At 35.4% G+C, this 18,506-nt stretch overlaps 1 protein-coding gene across 1 annotated transcript in view; it reads right to left on the bottom strand.

The window, feature by feature from the left end:
* Ano3 (anoctamin 3) overlaps positions 1-18,506 on the bottom strand; it is a 221,679-nt gene that overhangs the window by 126,902 nt on the left and 76,271 nt on the right. Inside the window, exon 4 of the mRNA XM_013019567.1 lies at positions 13,764-13,882. Within this exon, the coding sequence (XP_012875021.1) occupies positions 13,764-13,882 (119 nt within the window). The remainder of the gene's footprint in view (positions 1-13,763; positions 13,883-18,506) is intronic.

The raw sequence follows: 18,506 nt of genomic DNA, 5'->3' as shown, positions 1-18,506 counted from the left end.
AGCTGAGTGGAATCCATAGGAATTACTTTTTATATATTTTACTTTACTTTAAAAGTATTTACAGGAAATTTTCTTTCTTTCTTTTTTGTAAACTGCATAAGGGTACAATAGAAACAACTCTGGCTCCTAGAAAGTCATGCGTTATATTGGTTCCGAGCTGACATGATTACAATCTGAGAAAAAAAAGAATTTGACCATTCTTTAAAAATAAATAAATAAAATAAAATGCTTTTGTACCCAGGAAGCTCACCTTCCGTGGTAAAGTGCAACTGAATTACATGTATTTCTGTCAACAAAACCTCCACAGGGAAGCTTTTAATTAGAGCTGACAAGACACCAGAGCCTAAGATACCACTAGTTAATGGTCATGGCCTTGGCCTCAATCAATCAGCATGCTTATAAGTGGATTTTCCAGCAGGCTTAGGAAATAGTAAAATTAACTTCTCACCACAACATTTGAGACTTTTAAATTAGGAATGGTATGCAACTACAATCCCTGTGTTTCAAGTGCCTGTGGCACGACTGGATTAATCAACAAATTTCTGTCACAGGAACCATCGCCTGAAATTATGGTTTAAATTTGCCAATATGTTACCACCTCCACAAACAATTAAGAAGTATTTTAAAATCTGCAGTTATCAGAAATAGTCCAATAAAACTAGCAGGCTTTATTTTGTTGGCATTTTCTTCTCCATTGAGAACCATGAAGTCTGCTCAAAATACACATTACACTGAGTTATTTTGTAGAGTTGAGAAGACTGCATGCCACAATAAATTCAGAGAGAGGACTCAGGGGAGATGAAAAGTAATGACCAAACAATAGATGACGGTCTCAATTTCTCATGTTATAAACTCAGCAATCTCAGATTTTATCTTCAGCACAATTCAATTTCTCATAAACTCAGGAACCTCAAATTTTATCTTCAAGCACAATTTAGTGAGGAATATACAATGCTCTTCATCCTTATGTATACCATCATTTTATAGTGATGTAAATGTTTTTTCCTAACTACTTGAAATCCTTGTCTGATATCCTCTATTAACCTTCTGCACCTATTTCCATTATTAGTGTAGCGTAGTACAGTGTTGGACAGTTGTGGCTTCTTGTATGTAATTCTTGTCTACTATTTATCAGCTGTCAGGTAACAGGAAAAACAGCCATAGAACCTCCACTTTCTCAACTTTTAAATGAATCTAAATAGACTCCACATTTTTAAATCATTTTAAGGACACAGAAGTCATCAATGAAATCCCTGAAAAGTCCTTAGTAAATGTTAGCATTTTATTAATTTAATATTACCTGCATCATTATGTTGAAACTTCCAATCCAGTGGAATTTTTTGTTTTTGTTTTTATTTTTGTGTTTTTCTTTTATGCCAAACATATAACCTGGAGGTCTTAATTGATGGCATACCTCTTAATGAGTTAGATTTTTACTTATTATGAGCTTTGATTGATTCTAATCTGACTTTCTAGTTGCTTTTATGCCTCAGCAATTAGAAAACTGGTTTGATGGGAGGCTACAAGTGATTGAACGTAGGAATCAAGTAGAACATTATCTGTACCATTTAACTGGCATGCCCACACAAAATTTAATTTACTTTAAAATTCCATATATGTATATAACATTTCTGCAGACAAGCTTTTGCAACTCTCATTTTGGAGCTCTATTCTCCAGGGAAGCTGATGAGATATAACTCCCAAGATGAATTCCTAAACACTCATGTGGAAAAGCAATAAATTAGTGATTTGGGAAGCTTCCTGTGTATCTCATTACCAAGAAATTAGTGTCAGGAGAGATAGTAACTTTGAAACCTTGTTTTGTTTCTTTGTTTTACCTACAAAATAAGACTTTCTAAATAGGAAAGTATACTTTTATTTTCCTGCATTCAGTAATTCTGGGAATTAAAGGAATCTACCCTAACACATCCATCCCTCATTTAATTTTACTTGTAGAATTTAAATGTTTCCATGTTCGGATGCTACTGGAGACCTGCTGTATTTCAGTTCTATGTCCAGTTGTTGGCAGCTGTTGAAGCTTTGTGAAAATAGGAGATGGGCTGGCTTTGTTTTATCTTCTAATTGACAAGTCGAATTTCAAATTTACTGTGGTAAATGTATTTGAACAAATTTAATCATTTGACTATCAGGTAATCAGTACTTCATATATCTTACTTGTGAATATTTTTTTGAAGAAGAATAATATTAAATTTGTGACAAACTCTATCCACTTTTAGATTTGTGTAGATACAAGTGTACATGACAAACAAATCAGTCTAGTTCTTGGATTTTGTTAGCCACATAATTATCTAAATTCAAGTCTGCCTGTTTAGAGCAAGGTTTTAGATCTCTCTATTATTGTATTTCCTTTAGCTAATTATTTAACCAAAGGTAGGCAAGTCTAGAAGCTTTACTCATACCTAGTCAAACATGTGGACCAGGAGCATATCTTTGTAAATTATATTTTCTTCACTGGTCAAGGAAAAAACAATATTGCTTTATTATAATTGAGTTACTGTATGAATTAAATAATATAATCTATGTAAGGTTATCAGAGTACATTAGGGGAAAGAAAATAAAATATTCCTTACATTTTTTTCACTTGACTAAAATAATGAACTTCTGATGGACTCTTGCATTGACAATGTTGCAAAATAGAAACTAGTTTTGGGAAACAGAACAATTCTCATTTAGTCATTAGCTGTGGAAGATTTTAAACTAGCAATGGTATTCTGGATTAAATCTAAAAACACCTGAAGAGAGCTTTATGAAATCTAATTTGTTCTCATATAGTGATAAACCCTATAAACATTTCTTATATATAATTCTAAATGCTTTTTCTATGAGAAAAGCTAATTCTTTTTATGTAATTGGCATTATATTGCACATATTATTTTAAAATAGATACATAGCCATTTTATTTGTGTTTGTTGTCACTTTATTGATATATAATCATATCATGAGATCATTGACTAATATCTTCAGGGGCTTAGTTTTCAACATAGATCTCTTGTTTGAATAAATTGTTGTTTTTAAATGATTTCTTTTAATCTTGAGAAACATCCTGAAACCTAGTTATTTTGGTGATAATATTGAATTCAGGACTTCAAGCTTGGTTGATGAGTACTTCACAACTTGTGCCAGGACTTGAGGAATGGGGCTGATCTGGTACTAACAGACAGTGATCTTCCTACCTTTTGTCTTTCAGATAACTGGGACTATAGTGTGGATCACTTGACCAAGGTTGTTTTGGACACAGAGTGCCCCTAACTTTTTTCCTAGACTAGCACTGAATCATGATCCTCCTATTTTCAGCCCAGTAATAACTGAGATTACAAGAATGTCCAGTCACTCCTAGACCTCAATATTGACTTTTTATGGCATTTTAAATTGTTTAGGAATATCGTTCAAAATAGATTGGCTATATTTGTATTCCTGTTTTCACTAAAGTTTTATATGCTTAAATTTATTTTGGTTCTTTTACTTTTACACGTATACATTGCATAACAACAATATTATAGGTTAATAATACAGCCATTCCTCCAGTGTATATATTTTAGTATGTATTTCATTGCCACACATTAACTTTATTTTTTATTTCATTATAGTTCTGATGATGTATTTAGTATCTAAACTGTTGAATCTAACTTTTGTCATTAGTTTTGTAATGATATATTTTTCTGTGATTAAGAAAAAAATTTATATCTGACAAAGAATCAGAAGTTATTTGTTTTTGGATATACTCATTCGGAGGTCATAATGAAAGATTGAAATTGGGGCTATGTCCATTTTACAATTTACTAACTGCTAATTCTGCTTCTGTAAACCTGCTTGTGCTAACACTGACTCTTCCCCTCCCAGAAATAAGTTAAAAAGTTACAAAGTCCAGATGCAGGCCCAGGGACAAGATCTGCAAACATAGATAAAGAACAAAAGAGTATGTTCTTCTAAATTCCTCTTTAGAAACTCTCAGCAAGGGACTCAAGACAAGGACCATCTGGTGAGCCCAGCAAACTAGGTCAAATGTCAACCAATCGCAAGCCTGTAACTATGTGGACTCCCCTCCAGAGAAGCCTCCCCCTAGGGAACCAACCAGTTTTCAACAAATGTTACAAAACTTCCCAAGCAGGTTGGAGTATATGATAGTTTTTAAGCTGAACCAATCCTGGGGAGCCTGGGGTTTTATGCTAATCCTGTGGTTTTTGTCTTTAAAAGTGTCTGTAACCACTGCTCAGGCTTCCAGTCTGCCTTGGACAGAGAGCCCGTTTGCGCAAATGCCTAATAAACTCCTCTTGCTTGTTGCATCTGCTGGTTTGGAGTCTTGGTTCTTGGGGTGCCCTCCCATTGAAGCACCCCAGTGAGTCTTGGGTCTTTCAGTTGGGGGCTCGTCCAGGATCCAGGCGCCCCCCCCCCAGACCCCAAATTCCCTTGCCCCAAGATGACTGGGAATTCTCCTCCACCTTGGAAGGCCCCTGGGTCAACGTCTGCAGGATTCTAAGAGAAAAATCCTCCGGAGGTGGATGGTGAGATGTCACCCCATTCACTGAGACTTGATTTTGTCTTTGTGGCCACTTGTTTGTCTTGTTTACTTTAGTGTGTGTGTTTGTTTTATGTTTTCTGGGGCAGGGAAGTTCTGTGTGAGTGTGGCAGGCTCACTCAGCAGACTCTGGATTCAGCTTGCTGAGTGGGAGCCACACAGAGTTCCGGTAGGGATAAACTGGGGCCCATTAGTCCCCAACTCAGCCTTCAGTTCTTGTCTAGTTCTGTTTTAGAATTGGTACCAGTTTTAAATGTGGATCCTTGGTTTTTGTGTTTATCTGTGTTTTTGTTATTTAATTGAATATCTCTGGGGGAATAAAAGTTCCAGCTGGGCTCAGTCACAGACCTGCTATGCCCACCCTCCCTGTGAGGCATGGAAGGTTACTGGGCTAGTTGGGTTCCCTTCAAGCCTCAGGTTGCATTTTCTCCTTGTGGAGGCTGCCAGCAGGGAGGGTGTAGAAGGCTGTGTGCCTGGTTTGGACTTTTTCAGCTAGTCCTGACAATGTAACAATTTGTAAAGTGCTCTTGTCTGAAATTGGATAAAAAAATCTGGCCAGTTTAGTTTAAAGTGACCCCCTCCCCCAGCCCTCCTCCAACAGAAGGGATTCAAAGACTAGTGAATTGCCTTGCTAGACAAACAAGCTCTGGGAAAATAAAGCCCAACAAAGGTACCTAGTTTAAAAGAAATACTGTCTTAAATTTTTGTTTAAAAACTAAAAGGTGTACGTACGACTGATTTTGATTTTTGCACGCTTTAAGATCTGTGTGAGTGTTTTGTGTGTGTCTGTAAACGTGTTCAAAGACAAAAATTGTCAGCATGCTGTAACAATTGGGTGAGTTTAATTTTAAAAATTCAAAAGGTTATGAGGTTTGGACATTACCAAAAATTCTAAAAAATCTTCACATTGTTTTAAATGGCTTTTTAAAGATTCTTTAACTTGCAAATTAGAAAATCTGGTATTTTAAACTAATGTTTTAAAATGCATAAGACTGTTTATACTGTAATCAAGTTATCTGGCTTAACAAAAATGCATTGGCAGTTCGGGATTTAATTCCCTTGGCTAAAATTTGGGGATAAATATTAAAAATTTAAATGTAAAGGTTAGTTTAACACTGTCAAAGATGTTACCTGTTCTGTCTGTCTAAAACTGTGTATTTCATTTGAGAACCAAGAGATAAAAAAGGGAAAACTTCGAAGCCAACAGAAGACCTATCTTTAGGGATAAGGGTTAAATAAGCAGAAGTGCAGTCCAGCTGGTCATGCATGGTGGGATAGGTCCTGGGAGGAATCCACGCATGGTAAAAGAGGGCAAGCTGGCACAAACGCAGTTCATCTAACCCTAAAGAGTCAGATTGGATGTGTGCCCATTCCATAGAAGGGGCTGAGTGGCCATCTTTGTTCTCTCTCTTTTTCCTGCAGATACAAACTGAAAACATGATGGTTAAAATGAGTGATGTGATGATCTGATTAGTATTGCTAAAACTTCCCCTTGGATGTGTTAACATTAAAATTAGAAATGGATTTCTGGATATAAAGTTTAAAAATAAAATTGTTCTTAACATTGGCCTCAATGTGCACAAAGGAAAAATTAGGATTACCAAAATAATTGCTATTCTAGTTTGCCTCTTATAGGTTTTTTTAAGTTTCTAGCAAAGTCCAGAGCAAAACACAGAGGATTCTTACAAGTTTGTCAGATGTAACTTTGACTCTTAATAAGTTTCAGGTAAGAGCATGCTTAAAAGCTACTTCTTCTATGGTGACCACCTTGTTGCTTTTAATTGGAGTAAAATGGCCTTTTGTAGGACTCATTGATCTGCAAACTCTACTCAGCCAGCAGAGTGCTGAAAGAGCAAGCAGAGATGCTTTGGGACTCAAAGTGGCAGAGTGCTAGCCTTGAGCTGGAGAGCTGAGGGACAGTGCTCAGGCCCGAGTTCAAGTCCAGCAACCAGCTAGAGGGAAATGCCAATGAGACATTTATCCCAATGTGGAGAAGACATTCCTGGGACAAGAGCAATGGAGGAGCATCCAGAGGCAGTAAGCCACTGCTTGGATGGCAGAAATGTCAGATCCTAGAGTCATTTGTGTGTGGCCCTTCAAAACTGGTCAGAGCCGGGAGGTCATGGGAAGAGTTTGTAAGCATGCCTAATGTTCATGACTATCTACCTTGTAAGGGACAGGAACTTGCCAGTCCTCTGTGATAGTAAAAAGCTAATGTTGTAAATTGTGGGAAATAGTTTAAATCTCAACCCCTTTATGTGCCAAAACCTCTAATTGGCAGCTCTAATTGAGCTGACACTAGTTACATGAAGTTCATCTGCTCAGGAAAAATACAGAGAGTGTGTTTCTATTGATATCTGTCTAAAGGCCTGCAAAGGTGACTTAGGCATTGTTGGGATCATTAGAGATCACATTCCTAAGCCATCTAGGAGGATGTTTTTGCAAACCAGAGTGCTAAACAAGCTACACTGCTGTAGCTGGAGAAAAGGTCTGTGCAGTTGTCAAAATATTGTTCTTAATGACATCTAACCCTGATGGCCTCTTTGTAAAATAAGCTAAGGTTATAGGTTCCTGGCTAGGTAAGATCAATGCCCCTGAAGTCAGCTTGAAAAAGTTACAGAAGATGGACCTTTGCCCTTCTACCCCCTTTTTAAGATCAAGGGTCCAGAGTCAGTTTTGGAGAAATGAGGCGAAATAGATAAAATAATTTTTAAAAAGGCATAAAAAATAGTGATAACTGTTGTAGTTGTGCAAGGTGTGGAGACTGCATCTGTTACAAGACTAAGCCTTCTGAACCTCCTGTGTCTATTTACAAAAATATCTGGTTAGTAAAAAGTTGTGATTTTGGTAAATTGTCCTGAGCTATTGTTTAAAGATCTTAAAAACCAGCAGGATGAAAGCCTGACAAGCCTATGCAATGTATCCTTAACCAGTCTGTGTAGGAATTTACAGCCCAGCATGAGGTGTGACAGTCCCTTGGAGCCACTGAGAGACCCTGCTGCTGCGGCTGCTGCGGCTGCTTTTGCGGAACGAAGGCCTGACAGCCACCTGGAGGAACTCCTGCCTGGTTCCATCACCTGAGTCTGCTTCCTGGTTGACTGCTGCTAAATCTAAGATCTTGTGGGACATTCTTTTGGGTGATATCCAGAAACCCTCTCTTCCCACAGTGGATATTGGGGACAAGGATATCACTGGCTTGCTTGTCTTAGGCACTTCAGTGCATAGTGACTGGAAATCCACTCTATGGTCACAGCCTAGTTTGGCTCTGGTATGGTAATAACCTGAGTGTGTTATCAATGGAAGTAATAAACTGAAAAGGAGAGGGGGGAGTAAGAAAGCCTTGGGAAAGGAATTGGGGAAAAATTGGTATCCTTTTGGATAAGAAAGGATTTAAAAAGTAAGGATTGTCTTTAAGACAAACCTCAGAAAGTTTAAGTACGTAGCAGATGGTATGAGTATGTCTTAAAATTGGAGCTTACAAGTACAGCTGGTATAAAATTAAGTTAACTGTGATACACGGAGTCAGGACTGGTGGGAAAAAATGTAAGGGGCCCTGGTACTGTTAATTTTGTTACAATCGGACCTTGTATACTCAACAGACTTGTAAAAGAAAAAGATCAGGGCAGTCCATCTATTAGTTCTGAGATCCAAATACCAAGCATTGAGAACAACTGACACCCCACAAGATAATATAGAGACACCCTAAATTTTAAGATTAAAATTAGTCCAAAGACAAGAAGAGGGAATGAAAGATTGAAATTGGGGCTATGTCCATTTTACAATTTACTAACTGCTAATTCTGCTTCTGTAAACCTGCTTGCACTAACACTAACTCTTCCCCTCCCAGAAATAAGTTAAAAAGTTACAAAGTCCAGATGCAGGCCCAGGGACAAGGTCTGCAAACATAGATAAAGAACAAAAGAGTATGTTCTTCTAAATTCCTCTTTAGAAACTCTCAGCAAGGGACTCAAGACAAGGACCATCTGGTGAGCCCAGCAAACTAGGTCAAATGTCAACCAATCGCAAGCCTGTAACTATGTGGACTCCCCTCCAGAGAAGCCTCCCCCTAGGGAACCAACCAGTTTTCAACAAATGTTACAAAACTTCCCGCGCAGGCTGGAGTACATGATAGTTTTTAAGCTGAGCCAATCCTGGGGAGCCTGGGGTTTTATGCTAATCCTGTGGTTTTTGTCTTTAAAAGTGCCTGTAACCGCTGCTGGGGGCTTCCTGTCTGCCTTGGACAGGGAGCCCATTTGGGCAAACGCCTAATAAAGTCCACTTGCTTATTGCATCTGCTGGTTTGGAGTCTTGGTTCTTGGGGTACCCTCCCGTTGAAGAAAGCATCCCAGTGAGTGTGGGGTCTTTCAATAAAATTTTTTCTTCCTTGACAATTCATTTTGCTGTAAGTTGTGAGGTTTATGTCTCAAATATTTAATCTCTTCCAAATAACCTCTAGCTCATGGGAGCACTTTGATCATGCTGTGGCTGTCCATATTTCTTTTACCTTTATCACTACACACACTCACATTCACAGAAACACATACATACATGGAAAGTTACAGAAGCCACAGCCAATAGGGAAGGAGTTGAGTATATCTTACATTTCTTGAACAGTTTCCACTAGTGGTCATCTAATATAGAATTCTTCAGTATTTAGTAAGAAGGGGTCTAATGGTCCATGTAAGTTGTTAAATGACACAAGAAAAGGGAAATATGCCTCCAGTGATGGAAGAAAAATGATTAGTATGATCAGTATTAAGGGTAAAATTTCAAGTAATACCTGGTATACCTCAAGTAATACCTGGTATACCTCAAGTAATACCTGGTATACCTCTGTCATGGGACTTGAACTCAGGGCCTGAGTGTTATCCCTCAGATCTTTTGCTCAAGACTAACCCTCTGCTACTTTGAGCCACAGCTCACAGGATGGGGAGCAAGATGTTTTGAGTTCAGAGATCAGTGCTGGCACCATGATCACTACTGTAGGGGTCTTCCAGTCAAGCAAAGACTATGGTCAACTCAACAGTCTCTATCTGTTAATGGGAGGAGATGCTAAGTCTTATAAAAGACACATACAAAGGAAAATGACTATATCCAAGTTTTCACCATATTGCTTCTGGGATCTTTAAACATGATTTCTATTTTAAAACTTGAGACTTAATAAATGCAGACATAGATCCTATTTAGTGCAATCTCTAATTTCCTGAGCATCTGCACTTTTTCCATGGATATGCATGTCCGTCTTCTGAACTAAATCCCAAAAATTGGAATGAAAAAGCTTTACTTTTTTGTCATATTTCTTTTTTCTAGAGTACAAAGGTTTGCACACAGCAGATTTCAAAATTTACTATTGATTAACAAATAAAACATTATTATATAAGATATTAATATTGCAGAGTAGTTTTCTCTCTAAAATATTATTTCAGCATAGGCAACCTAAACTTAAAGTTCATCACTTAAGCACAAATGTTCCAAAGATACAATTCATTGTTCTAAAAATTAATTCTAAGTCAAATGGGAGTTACTCTTGAATGGAACTCGTTTATTGCATTATTCTAAGCAGTGAAAATGTACTAAAAAAATACTATCGTCTCAAAATCATTCAGGAAATATATTCGGAAGGTTTGGAAAAATCAGATTTCAATCAAATTTAAAGTCCATCCACACAAGGCACAGCAAGCATATCAGCTGTATCTCCAGATTTTTTTTTTTACTTTTACAACTAACAAAGTCAACAGAGCAGTTACATAAGTTCAATGTAAAATACAGCTTTGGATGGTTTCATTTCTTTCTCTGATCTTACTCCACAGCTGTTGGCAATCTTATTAGAAAGTTTGTTTTTTTGAAACGATTACTAGTCATTACTGTGTATTTTACATCAGGCATTAGTTTATTAATTTGACCTTCTGAGTTTCAGTCCTTTTTTTTTATAGTCCTTCCCTCACCTCCCCCACTCTTCCCACCCCCAAAGTTGTAACATTACTTGCCAACATAGTATCTTGTGACTATCATTGTTGCAATTTGTCATCCTGTGTCCTTGTTTCAACATTTTGTTATTCCCCTTCCCCTCCTCAGATTAGAAAAATGTATATACAAGAGGCAAGGTACCAAAATCAAATACAGTGACAATAGGGGTATACCATAGGAGGAAAGAACATACAAAAGAAACAAAAAAATCACAGTACATGTTTCTTTTCTATTGACTCTATTAGCTTGTTTGTAATGATCACTTTAAAACTAAATCATATTTGTGGAAAAATTAAGTATCAGTTATATCAACAAATATGAACAGGGAAGAGTAAAACAAGTAAATTCATCACACCTGAACATGTAACATGAAGCAAAAAGTATTCAGCTTATTATAATGAACATATTACATATACATATTCATTTGAACTATATGACAGATGCTATGTGTTTAGGTCACAAATGAATCAAGATTGCTGACTGTCAATGTATTTTTTTCTGGTCTATCTACACACATGTACACATATGATTTCATGGTAAAATTTAATAAGAGAAGATTGCTAAAAAATATTGCACAGAATTCCAGATAATAGTGTAAGCAACAGAAATTTAGGTCATTGCATTTATGAGATTCCACAAAAGTATAAGAGAGCATCTCTAAGCAGATTATTTTGCTTTTCACTAGATGCTTTGTCAGACACTAGCTAAATGGCTCTGAAACATGTTTAGGGTTTTACAGTGGACCTCATTTTGCAAATGAAATTATTCTGTATTCTAATATGAAAAAGATGGATACAGTGAATATATTTTGATAGAAGCTGAAGTGTGAGCAATCTAGGTGGTCAGAAGTTTTTTTCTTTCTTCATTTTCACAGGAGTGTAACAGTTAAAGTATAGACAACAGACACCATTCATTAGGGCATTCAATTAGGATAGCTTGTGTTAAACTGTTGTATTGTACTCTGTTAAAACATTCTTTTATTTCAAGATAGAAATCGAAATATGTATTCTGATTTTATGAATTATTTTTACTTCAGTATGGCAAAAACTATTGCGAGTAGGAATGAAATGGGGGATACCATTGCTGGCAATGTGGTAAACGATAGAGAAGCAAATGCAAAAGCCTTTAATCTTAGTTTACTTTCTAATTTAAAGCGTAGTGTTTCATTCATCAAATTGTATTATGAACACCTTAACAAACAGAAGCTGTTTCTTATAACTTTCTCTCAGTTTTGTGCAGTGTTTTGCAAATTGTAGTCGCTAGGTAAGAATGCTATACACAGAATAGTAGCTCTCTTTAACAATATCAACATAAACAGATCTGGAGAAGTGATCATAAACAGAGATCTTTGGATCTGTTTATTAAAGTTTACTGAAGTTTATTAAAGTTTAGACTTAATAATAAAGACAGTAAACTAATGAAGCCAAACAAAATCTAATATCAAAGAAAATTATGTGGTTTTGTTGTTCATTGGGCTAAACTAAATATAAAGATATCTCATTTGCAAGTGCATGCATACTTAGGGGAAATTTGGGAAAACTGAGCCTTAATTAAGCTTGTTTTTTTTCTTAGAAAGCACCAACAGAGGAATATGAGTTTGTTGGAATTAAAATAATAAAAATTAAGCAGCAGCCATCTGGTATTTGATGTTGAGTTGTCACATTCAAGATGCTTTGAAGAGCATACAAGAGCTGGTCTGTGAGATGATGAAATTATAGGAGTAAAGATTTTTAATAACTGAACTCTATGTTTTTCATTTGTTGAGATCTCCAATTTAAATGTGTTATTCTCAACCTGTTATAAAAAAATCTGACACAATGAACTTTTACTATGACCCACATACTTCCACATTGTTATCTCAGTTTTCTTCAAAGCAAAATAAGCCAGTCTTAAAAAGATCATCACCATTTTTTTTTCATATGTAATCTAGTCCTACTATAAAAGTGGGTGAGTTTTGGGAGTGCCATCCCACGAAGAAAGGAGTGAGTAAAAGGAGAAGATGACAAAAGATGAATAAGACCTCATAACTTTACATGCATGCCTGAAAATAGAATCATTAAACCCATTAAATTATTTATAAGGAGAGAGGGAATAAGAAAGAGAAATACAGGGTATGAATTTTATTTAAATACATTACAGGCATTTTGGAAAATATCACTATACACCTTCTGTACAGAAAAGAACGTTGTTCAGAAAACACCACTGAGTTCTTACAGGTGAGTAAAACAATATTCCATAGCTTGGTCATATGATTATGACTAAGCTTGGTCATATGACTATAACTAGTAACTGGTAGGACTGGAATTCAAATATTGGCCCATTTTATAGTAAATATTGATGTTTGACTTAGTGCTCTAAATCTTTTATACTTCAATGAGAACTTAAGCCAGAGTGAAGACCACTGCCATTCTTCCTCTATTGAAAGCAAATTTCTTTCCTACTAAACTTTGCCATCACTTTCACTAAGAAGTAAAGAAAATAATGCTCACAAGTTTCATATTAAATCTTGCTGACTTTCAAAAAACATAAAAAATGAAAGAACTGCTCCCTAACGAGAATTATTACTGAACAGTTTCATATTTCAAATATAAATATTTCAATTTAATAGATAAGATGTTATTGTTCAATAAAAGGATTAAGTCCCAGGATTCAACTGTGGTAGGGTGATTAGAGTTGGCCATAAACATTACATATTTCAAAAGAAATACAAGAAATGCTATTGAATACGCTATACAGAAAAAATATTAAAGGTTTAAATGATAGATGTTGTAATTACTCAGATTGTAATAAATGCATGTACTAACACATCATGTTGTCACCATAAGAATGCACCACTTTTGTGCATCAGTCAAAACTGAACAAAATAAAACTTAAAAGTAAGGGGGAAATTTTGAATGTGATGAAACTAAAATAAAACCGGGTTCCAGTGGTTCACACCTGTAATCCTAGCTACTCAAAAGGCTGGGACTTGAAGGATCATGGTTCAGGAAAAGGCTGAAAAGAAAAATTTGAGGACTCTATCTCTAATTAGCCAGCAAAATGCTAGATTGGAGGCATGGTTCAAGTGGTAGGGTTCTGACCATGAGTGAAAAAGCTGAGAATTCAAACAAATATTTTTATAAGATAAGTGAATATGACAAGAACACAGATTTTCTTTACATTCTCCAGACCATAACTATTGAAACTAATATGCAAAACATACACCAGTTTTTAAACTTGCAGTCTCAAACGCACATGCTAATAGTTCAGTTTGCATTACCTTAGGCAATTTTGACTTGGTTTCAGGTTTTTCTTTGGTAACAGAGTCATTAATGAGGCGAGATCGGTCATAATTAGCATGTTCTGATTCTTCCAGGTAAGTTTTATCTTTACCTAGGGCTACAAAAAAGTAAAAATAAGTTATATTCATTTTAATCTACGTTCTGCTTTTTTTTTAATGTATTTGTCTCTCTTTCCCTGAGGTTTAGCCAAATATACTTTTCACATAATAGACTCACTCAAAGAATTAGCACACCAAATAACAGTTTGGCAGCTACCATATTAATACTGATAGTCCAAGTGACTTTCTCAAGAATCAAATGAATCTGTTAGGTAGTATACATAAACTTTCTGAAAATAAAAATAGAACTAAGAATACAACATTGAATACACTGTCTCTTCTGAACAGGAAGACACGGAAATTTCTAAAAACAGAAAATATCATTGCATACTTAAAATGACATTACTTTTGAGTTTGTTTTCTTAAAAGTTGGGAAACTTTAGCAACACAAATTTGGCTAAAGGGTGCAGGAAGATTATAAAGGAGAGGCATAAAAGAAAATATTTGTTCAGAGCTTTATATGAAAGGTAAAAATTAGGTTGAAAGTATGGTTATCAGAGGAAAGAAAACAAAAATGGTTATTACTATTAGAATGGTAAATATATATGTGACATAATAATATTAGTTGCATATAAAATTGCTGAGAAAAGTAATCTATAATCAATGTAAAAGTAAAAATAGCAAAGGTTTATAGCAATTGCAAATAAAACCAAGAACAATTGATTTATGTTCAAAAATTATTCCCTGTGATACAAATATCTTTGTTTCCAAAATAGATTGTTATATATTTAGCATTTTCATAAAAATCAAGATGTTTTGAAGAGTTATTTTATGAAATATGTTGAAATCAATCACACATGAGTTTTGACATGAATGACTATATATAGATCTTTTAAGGTTTATTAATTTGACTTACTGTAGCAAAAAAAACTTTTGTTTATAATACATGCACTCATTTTTTACTAGAAAGGTTTAAAATCTGCTCTCGTAAGATATATTGTACTGTGTAAAGCCAATGCCGTGACTTTAACAGTGCTACAAACAAAGGCTGTACATATTATATAATTGGGTGTAATGAACCATCAGTCATGTTACAATAATCTATGTATGTAATGTTTACACCGAGACTTATAAATTACACTTTGCATAAACCAATAGTTAAGTGCATAAACTCAATAAGTTTATGGAATGTCTGATTTTCTGGGACATTTAATAATAAGTAAACTAAGGCAGGTGACAAAGAAAGTAGCATGGACAATCACTAAACTAGTTAGAGGTGTATCTAAAGCTGAAACATATTTGGATTGATCTCTGAATTTAGTATTTGTGAAAATAATATAATATTCCTCTAGATTTAAACAAACAAACTACATTTCATCCGCTTACCCATTATTTATTAAATGCCAAGGTCATACATAACAGTCTTCAGACTTGGAGGATACCAGAATAACAACCTGCCTCCGTAGAACATTCAAGAAAGAGGGAAAATGATCTTTAAAAAATATCAGGTAAAAATGATAATTATATCTTGTGGTCAGAATAGTTGAGAAAAATGAAAAACGCAGTAGGAGGGACCAAGGCAATAGGGGAATGTTCTTTTAATAAAGAGAATAGCAATGCCATTGGAGAATAGATTTGAAGAGGTAAAACAGTGAGTCAGGAAAAGGGGCCTGAAGAAGGTTTCAAGACAGGTGTCAGTACAGTACCAAAGTGTAGACTTCCATCAGACTCTTACAAAAAAGACAGGAAGAAACTGAATGCTTGAGCCTAAAGTGATGGAGATGCTAATTAAACCCTAACGTCTTCAACTCGACAGTTTCCATTATCAATATAAATTGTATCAAAAGTCTTGGAACAAAACTTGTCAATATGTTTCAAAAACAGCCACAGACATCAATCCTAAAATTGTAACTGAAAAGAAAGAAAAGTTACATAAAAAGGAAGTTCCTCCAAGCTTCTGAACAACAACTGCAATAATAACTGCAACCTTAATAAACAGAAACTGAAAAGTGATCTTGACTTTCTTTCTCCTATGCTCTCCATGGAATCCTCTGCAAATAATCTTTCTGGCTTTCCAATCAGCATCAATTATTCTTTTTGCTCTACTCTTTAGAAAACCACTGCATACAATACGATATATCTTTTCTAATTTATGATAATTTCATATGTTTCCATTATTAAGGTACTTTTGTCATTCTTTTGTAATATTATATTGTTGGTGTAGAAGGCTCTCTGCAAATGAATAAAGGAACTCAGAGAAGAATTTGAAATGTATAATGAAAGTTTGTGTCCTCTTCCATGCACTTGGTGACTTTTTTTATATCCTTAACACTAGTGTGAAATTTTTTTTAAATTTTATTTTATTGTAAAGATGCTGTACACAGGGGTTAGAGTTATATGAATTAGGTAGTGAGTACATTTTTAAATTAAGTTTTATTGTGAAAATACAGTTACATGGCAAGGTAATGAGTACATTTGTTATCCAGCATTTTTTGCCTCCTCCTTTGTTTTTCCCCTACCATCTCTTCCCTCACACCTCCTCAGCTACACTCCCTCACCTCCCCAGCATTTTTACCCCCTCCTTTGTTTTCTTTCTTCTGTCCCTTCCCTCCCGTACTTCCCCCACTTCTGCCTCCACTCCCACCCCACCCTACCAGAAGTTGTAAAGTTCATTTCCTACGTAGTGTCTTGTGACTCTCATTGTTGCAATGGGTCATCCTGTGTCTTTCTTTGTTTCAGCATTTTATTATTTCCCTCCCCCTCCCCAAATTAAATAAGTGTATATACAAGATGCAGAGTAAACACGTTTATTTTTATTTTTTATTGCCAAGGAGATGTACAGAGGGGTTTCAGTTTCATAAGTAAGAGAATGAGTACACTTTTTGTCAGCCTTGTTACCCTTTCCCTCAATTTTCTCCTACTTTCCCTCCCCCTGCAAGTTGTACAGATCATTTACAACATATTGTCTGGTGTATATTGCTGTTGCATAGGTTGCTCCTTGTTCTTTGTCTCATCATTCTTTGTTTCCCTTCCCTCCCTAATTCAAATAAACTTGTGTACAAAACCAGGTTACTAAAATCAAATACACTAACAACAGAGGATATATTATTGGTGGAAGAACATACAAAAGAAAACAAAAAATCACATATAGTACATTAAAAACAACAACAACAAAGAGAAACCTCTTGTGTCCATGTCTTGGGGTTTATTTCGCTTAACATAATCTTAAATGGTCATATTAAAGCTACCAGCACAACTATGTTTATCACAGCATTTCAACAGAGCTAAGATGTGGATTAGACCCAGATGCCCCTCAGTAGATGAATGGATCAAGAAAATGTGATACACACACACACACACACACACACACACACACACACACAATGAAATTCTATGTTTCCATCAGAAAGAAAGACATCACCCCATTTTTAAGGAAATGGAAAGACTTGGAAAAAATCATCTTAAGTGAAGTAAGCCAGACCCAAAGAAACATAGGTCCCAAGGTTTCCCTTATAGTATATGTATAGGATAATCTTAACTGATGAGCAGAATAGCTATATACACTTGGTGCTATTTTTTTAAAATCATTACTAATAATGATCTTGTCCAGGATATCCAGAAGATTTGAGGCTGCATATTTAAATGAGTGAAAGAAGGTAATATATGGTTAAAATACTTTAAGTAAATGTGTGCAAACCAAGGTTTTTGAGATTTGTTTGGGAAATAGGAAATGAAGATGGGAAAGTAATATAGAAGGGATGAATCTGAAGAAGGTACGTATATGCATTTTGAAATCCCCTGGTACAACCAATTGATGGTAATAACATATAATTGTATATAAGTGGCCTTAAGGAAATATTAATGTTTATCTTCGTACTTTGGCATTTTGTTCACATTTTGTAAATAGTCTCTCATTTACATCTCACAAATCTGTTACCTTTATTCTACACCATCTCGAGAGTATAAGAAAGAATAAACAAGTATACTGATATTTCCATTTCATGAATCAGAAACTGAAGTACAGATGGTTTGTACTTAGGTAGGAAGAGTTGATACCTAACATTGTGGCCAACTAGCTACCAAAAAAAATCTAATAATTTTATAGAACAATTATTCTCTCATAAAGATTCTTTTTTTATTTTATTGTAAAGTTGATGCCCAGAGGGGTTACAGTTACATGAGTAAGGTCATGAGTACATTTCTTGTTGAACATTGTTACCAACTCCTTTGTTATTCTCTACTATCCCTTCCCTCCCCCAGTCTTCCTGAAGTTGTAAAGCTCATTTCGGACAGTGTCTTGTGAGTATCATTGTTGCAATAGGTCATCCTTTGTCCTTTCAGCATTTTGTTATTCCCCCTTCCCTTCCCCAAATCAGATAAATGTATATACCAGACTGAGTGTACCAGAATCAAAGACACAGATTGCTAGGGATAAACCAATGGAAAAAGAAAAATGAAATGCAATAAGAAGAAAGAACTAGATACATGAAAAATAACTCTATAGATGGTCCATATAAGAAAGTTTGATGAGGTAGCTGTTATTTTCATTTCTATACCCTCTATCTTGCATATAAGTCTATCTGATTTGGGGAGGAGAAGGGGAAACACAGATATGATGGGACATAGGGAATTCAGTAGTGATATTCACTAGACACTATGTTGTGAATGAACTACAAAACTTGT

The sequence above is a fragment of the Dipodomys ordii genome, unplaced genomic scaffold, assembly GCF_000151885.1.
Source record: "Dipodomys ordii isolate 6190 unplaced genomic scaffold, Dord_2.0 Scaffold46, whole genome shotgun sequence".
Classification (NCBI taxonomy): domain Eukaryota; kingdom Metazoa; phylum Chordata; class Mammalia; order Rodentia; family Heteromyidae; genus Dipodomys; species Dipodomys ordii.
The sequence above is the reverse complement of the archived record's forward strand: the minus strand, read 5'-3'. Positions and strand labels throughout refer to the sequence as shown.